The 6,870-nt window shown below is 30.5% G+C and overlaps 1 protein-coding gene across 1 annotated transcript in view; it reads left to right on the top strand.

Annotated features, from left to right (window-relative positions):
• The window catches only part of LOC117167588 (vacuolar protein sorting-associated protein 13C-like), a 94,465-nt gene that overhangs the window by 46,746 nt on the left and 40,849 nt on the right, over window positions 1-6,870 (top strand). The window contains exons 30-34 of the mRNA XM_033352642.1: window positions 618-803; window positions 884-1,125; window positions 3,125-3,392; window positions 3,899-4,053; window positions 4,237-4,439. Of these exons, the coding sequence (XP_033208533.1) occupies window positions 618-803; window positions 884-1,125; window positions 3,125-3,392; window positions 3,899-4,053; window positions 4,237-4,439 (1,054 nt within the window). The remainder of the gene's footprint in view (window positions 1-617; window positions 804-883; window positions 1,126-3,124; window positions 3,393-3,898; window positions 4,054-4,236; window positions 4,440-6,870) is intronic.

Genomic DNA, 6,870 nt, shown 5'->3' with positions numbered 1-6,870 from the left:
TATTGATATTGACTATTTGCTTACAATAAATCTAGTTTGATTGAAAATTGAGCTATTTGATTGAGGATTCAACTGTTTGGTTAAAAATTCGTCTTCTTTGGTTAAAATTCAAATGCCTAAAAATATTTTTTTAAATTGAAAATTAATTTTTTTAAATTGAAAATTAGTTTTTAAACTTTAGTCGAAAATTCTACTATTTGTTTTTAAATTAAATTTTTTTATTGAAAATCCATCTATTTGGATGAGGGTTCAACCGTTCTGTTGAAAAACATTTGCTTTAATTTTATTTAACTGGTTAAAAATTCATCTGTTTAGTAGAAAATCTCTTTTGGTTGAAAACTCAAATATTTTCTTGAAAATTCAATATGTTTCAACTTGAAATCTTCAGAATTTAAAGTCTTTCATATTGAATTTAATATATCATTTATATTACTTTGATTTGTAAAAATTTAGTTTCCTATTTTCGTGAAAAATCACCCTATTTCCCGTATTTTAAGAGAATTTTTGGCCACCTGACTTTTCGGGGGTCCCAAAAATTGGGAACGTAGTGTATGAGCAGCTCCTTGGAACAAATTTTTGATTGTTTGAGAGACAAATAACTATCTTTCTTCCTGCAGTAAATTATAATTTCGATTGCGATGATTCGGATTCGGACAATAATAGTGATTCAGAGAAGCTGGTGAAGACTTTTAGTCATCTTTTTAATAAAGACACAAGTGATGAAGAAGGAAGCGATTCTGATGAGTCTAGTAAATATGAGGACGAAGGTTTGGAACTCACTCCCGAATGTCTCGCAGAACCAAGTACTTCTTTCAAAATATCACTTTTGCATATTAATATTTTTATAAAAATATTTCATTTATATTTTTAATGAATTTTGCAGGTAATGCTGTCATTGAGACGCCAATCAAGAGAAACGCTCGCGCCACTTATTTTATTATTAGTGCAAAAGATAGAGTTGATTTTACTGTATCGCCTAATACAATCTCACTGATGGAAATGATTTACAGTACATACTCAAAGAGGAAGTGCGATATTCCAATAGTAGTCACTAAAAGTGGCAAGCTTAATTTACAGAATAATATTGGACATGCAAGTACAATCGAATTTCTTATCAAGGAAGAGGTGAGTGGATATTGTTATTTTGTGGAAAATGATTATTATAACAGGGTGTCGACACAAACCTGGAAAGAATTCCCTGCCAATTCTATTTTCCAAACAAAGTCTTGGAATACACATACAGTTTCGCGAGTTTATTATAAATTCGTGCAAAATATACGATTTGTCGACAAAATAGATGACGAAATAGATTTTCTTCATCCAAATAGATGAACTTCAATTTAGAAAATGATGATTTTTTTCAATTGATAAGACAATTTTTCAATAAAATAAATAAATTTTCAACAAAATAATTGGATTTTCAACTGAAAAGGACAAATCTTAAACCCAAGATTAATTTTGACCAAAAACGACGGATTTTTAACAAAATATACGAATCTTCAACTGAAAAAGATAAATTGTCAAAGAAAGATGAAATAGTTAAACTTTCACTTAGAAAAATTTAAGATCCACCAGAGAGGTGAATTTTAAACTAGTATGATCAAATATTCAACTAGAATGTTTGAATCTTCAACTGGAATAGTTAAATAAATTTCCACATAAAAAAAATTCAACAAAAAATAGTCACGATTTCCAAGAAAGTGGTGAATTTTCGACAAAAATGATCATCCTTCAACTAACAAAATAATTGTCAGCTGAAAATTCAATAGTTTAATTCTCAGATAAAAAAATATAATGTTCAACCAAACAGATGAATTTGCAACTAAGACGATTGAATATTTATTTGATACAGTTACATTTTCATTTTGAAAAATAATAATTTTAAATAACAAAAAATAATAATTTTCAAATAAGTAGTTCAGTTTTTAAACAAAGTGGAATTTCCAACTAAAATAATAAATCTTCAATTGGAATAGTTGAATTTTAAACCAAAAATATGAATTTTCAAAGAAAAAAATTAATTTTCGACAAAAAAAGACAAATTTTTAACAACAAAAAAACATGATTTGTCAACTAAAAAAGATGAATTGTCAACCGAAAATTGAATAGTTCAATTTTTAGTTTAAAAAATACATGGCTGACGAAGGAGATGAATCTTTGGACTAAAATGATGGAATATTCCATTTGAATAGTTAAATTTTCAGTTAAAAAAATTGATGCTCAGCCAAAGATATCAATTTTCAACTAAAATGATGAATCTCTATTTAGTAAAGTGGAATTTTAAAATATAAATATAAAATAAATATGCATTATATATATATATATATTTAAAAATATAAAAAAAAATATAAAATAAAAAGATGAATTTCCAATTAAAATAAGCATCTAACTCGAATTAATGAATTTTCAATCAGCAAGATTTATTTCTACAAAAAAATAAGAATTAAAAAAAATACATAAATTGAAAAGTCAAATTTTAACTTTGAAAAAATTATTTTCGACCTAAGAGTTGATTTTTCTACTAGAAATATGGAATACTCAATTCAAACCAAGTTGATTCAAATATTTAAATTTTCAGTTGAGAAATTATTGTTCAGCCAAATATATATTAATTTTAAGCTAAAATTATGGAATATTTCATTCAAATAGTTATATTTTTAGTTTAAAAAATCCTAATGTTTAAAAAACAACTAACTTTCAAAGAAATCGTTACATTTTCAACCAAAGTGATTAATTATAAACTAAAATTAAGAATCTTTGACTTAGATAGTTGATTTTTAAAACAAAACAATGCATTTGCAATTAAAATAATGAATCTTTAACTAAAATAATTGAATTTTCTACCAAAAATATGAATTTTTAACTAAAGTAATAGAATCTGCAACTGAAAAGGATGCATGTTCAAGTAAAAAAAAAATTAATTTTCACAACAGAAAACAAATTTTCAACAAAATAGTAAAAATCTCAAGTAGAATAGTCAAATTTTCAGTAAAAAATTAATTATCAGCCAAAGAAAGAAAACTAATTTCCAGGGAAATGACAAACTGATCGACCAAAGAGTGGAATTTTCCAGGAAAGACACCCTGTGTAAACATAAACTTAATATTTAATATAATTTTCTTAGGGAAATTCTGAAAAACAAGCACGCCTGATAGCAGCAAGAAGCTTCCACGAGTCAAATTCTCCAGCCAGCGTTCCGAGTAGCCCGGAAAATGAGCCATTTTCTAAAATCATAAGCCCCACAAGTATTGTTAATATTGATTGTGATCTTTCCGATCAAAACGGAATATCTCAGGATCGCACTTTGCAAATGTTTTCACCATTTGCTGATGAATCTTTAGTTAATATTTACAAGAAAATCACATCTGAACGTCTTCGTATTATGGTTGAAGGCATGTAAATTTTTTTTTACCATTTCTCTATTTGCAAAATTTGTTCATAGATCACTAAAAATTGTAATTTAATATTTATAAATTGTTAAATTTGAAATTCTTAACTTTTAAAATTGTTTTATTGTGAAGATTTTAATTTTTAATCATTTTTATTAACTACTTTAAATTAAATTCACTCTATTTTTAATTAATCAATTTGACAATAAATGATTAAAAATTAAAATTTCAAAATCAAAACCTTCAACGTTAAAAAATTTTTTATTTAAAAGTGCTTTGAATTGCACAATTTAAAGTAGTTGCGCTACTATAGATTTTAAAGAATTTTGAATCGAAATAATAAAAATTGCTTAATTTCCTGTCATATTAAGTATTGAATAAGTTTTTCTACTAAAAATTATAAAAAAATCCGAGTCAGAAAAATAGATTTACTGTCATTTTTCGGTTTTTCATGATTGAGTGGTATGCTAATTTTATAAAACGAAAATCGAGTGAAATTTGATCTGCAGGGTTCGATGATGTGCAAATTTATTGTCCAAAGAGAAGAGGATGCAATCAAGTGGCGCTGCACCCTTTAAAAGATGGAATTCGATATTATCTAATCGTAGAAATGATGATTGATACTCATCTGCACAGGACTATTTCGGTGCACTCACCTTTTCAGGTAAAATGAAAAAAGAATCTCCCAGGCCTGACTAAAATTTGGCTGAAAAAGTTAAATTCTAAAATTAAATCCCAAAGGTTTTACATTGCAAATATTTGAAATTACCGAAATTTCGAGCCATATACAGTTCAATGTTAGGACTTAAAAAACTAACAAATTGCTCAACTTTGAAATATTTTTTAGATCCGTAATGAAACCTCCTACGCAATAGGCCTACACTACAAAAAGCAATTAGCCGAAAAACTACAAATAGCGCAGACAGGCCAGGCTTTGAATCCATTTGATGACAATATGAGAATGACAATTATCGAACCAGATGAAACCTACAATGTTCCTTTGTTTATTGCTTATCATTTTCCAATATACGTGTTACCTGCATACTTAGAGTGAGTACTTTTGCTATTTAAATAGATTTAGGACTAAACTATTCATGGTGGTTCAAAAAACATTAACTTTTAATAGTTATGGTGATATATGATGTTGAACGTATGAGCTGAAATATCGAAAGTATTTGCAAGCAGAATATCGTGTTCAGCACAATCATTGATGCACTTTAATAATGTTATTATCTCTCTTTCTTCCACATTTTCCGAATCCATTTTAAACCGATTTGCAATATTATTTTTTGCATTTGGAACCAATTTTCGATGAGCCTCTATGATTTAAATAAACCGTTGCTTCTCTTATGTGCTCTTTGTAAGGGATTTATTGAAAGTATTTGCAAGAGGAATATCACGTCCAACACAATCATTAATGCAATTTACAGATTTTATTGGCTCTATTTTGAAGACACTTTCTAAATCCATCTGCAACGATTCGCAATCGTTTTTTGTTGTTGTTTTTTTTTTTATTTGGAAATGATTTTGGGTGATCATCTACGATTTCTAACATTTGTTACTTCTCTCCTTTGCTATTTTTAAAGAATGTATTGAAAGTATTTGCAAGTGAAACATTACGTTCAGAATCATTTATGCATATTAATGATATTCTCTCTCTCTTTCTTCCACCCTTTCTAAATCCATCTTAAACCAATTTGTAATAGCTTTTCTTGCATCTGGAAACGGTTGCGGTGATGATATGGGAAAATGACTTTCGGTGGATTTAGCTAAAACTTTGTAATTTTTAAGGTTATAAGTGCCGGATGAAATATCCGTAAAAAAATCCATAAAAATGGATAGTTTTAGCGCTATGCGGCGCTAAGCGCTCAAGATCCGTGAATAAAACGATTCACAACATATAGTGTTACAAAAACGATGTCAACATAGAAATCACGGTTCAAATCGTGGTCTGTCATATTTTCGCCGACACCGTTGACTCATGACTCATATAGCGCGCTTCTCAAAACGATCAAACGCTAAGCGTCCAAGATTTTAACTTGACTAATTAATCACTTCTTTAAAGGCACAAATGGTATCCAAAGTAACATTAGTAACTAGTGCGCACATTCCGATAATAACAGTGTAACCTTCGCAAGAGGGCCGAACGCTAAGCACCCATGGTCAGCGAATAGAGCCAATCCCAGTAGCTTTTGCGAAATATCAAACTATTTCTGGCTCTTGATTCGGGTTCGCTTGTTCACCTCTATTAGCAGCGTCTAGAATCCTTTGTAGCAAGGAAGTTTGAGGATACTTTACGTGTTGCTGATGACGTGCATAACCCAGGAACCATAAAACGCTTGCAATATGTGCGCAAGTGCCAAGAGTTAATGAGCATTTGTGCGTCATTGTTTCGCGAGTCAGAAAAATATGGTCCTTGTATTTCAAGTATGTATCCGTCTGGAGAACAATGAGAGCAGGTTTTACCAAGTGACGTCCTTTATGCTTGCAAAATGACTATCGAAATACGCGAAAGTTACTGCTATTCTGCATGTAAGCATAAGTTCCATCGATGATAGAAATAGCTCTGGGAATTTCTCGTTGTGGATTATAAAGTTCATTGGCGAATGATGTCACGTGTCTTTCAATGAATTCCTCTCTGCTTATCGCATTAAATCCAATCTTACCAGGCACAAATTGCTGCATTAAAGACTCTCTTACAGTAGAAATGGCCATGCTTGTAGCTTGCCGGCTCGAATAATGAAAAATCACTTTCAGAAATTCATCAGAAAGACCTTGACGCATTTTGCAAAGGAAAGTCAGCAGATCTTTTTTCCTCACGTATCTGGCACTATGTCCATGTAACTGCGGAATAGGATCACAAAATGCATACAATTCTCCAAATTGTTCCTTCGTTACAGGAGCAATAGCTTCAAACTCTTCATCAGTAAAACTATCCTCATTATTAAACGCCGCGGCCGCATGAACATTTGCTTCGTTACGAAGTTGCTGCAAAACAGAAGTAACTGCTGTCCCGAAATCCTATAGGTCTATTAATCGCTTGTAGTCCAGGAAGCAAGGGGCCTAAGATGAAACCGTGTTCATCCAAATGATTTAAGCATGCTCTTGTTTCTTCTGGAATGAAAATGTCCATGACAATAAAAGCGTTAACTCTACATTCAAATGAAAGCCTTGGAGTATTAACATCAGCATTACAGAACATGCAGGTTTGCCTGCCTGTTTGTGTAAGAACATTCAGTCTTAAACAGCCTGGGTCACGTTGGAGCTCCTATATCTCATTGCAAATCGATTGATTGCAATTAAGGCATAACCTACTCTCATCGGCGACTTCAAGTGGTGGTCTTCGAAGTTAAAGGCGTCTAAATATTGCAATTTTTTGCCTATCAGGATTATTATTTCCATCAATTCGAGCCATTTGTCCTGGTTGATAGACTCTATCGCACACATAGCTATTAACTCGAACTCTGAATGCCATTTTTTA

This window comes from Belonocnema kinseyi, chromosome 2 (assembly GCF_010883055.1).
Source record: "Belonocnema kinseyi isolate 2016_QV_RU_SX_M_011 chromosome 2, B_treatae_v1, whole genome shotgun sequence".
Taxonomy (NCBI): Eukaryota; Metazoa; Arthropoda; class Insecta; order Hymenoptera; family Cynipidae; genus Belonocnema; species Belonocnema kinseyi.
The sequence above is the reverse complement of the archived record's forward strand: the minus strand, read 5'-3'. Positions and strand labels throughout refer to the sequence as shown.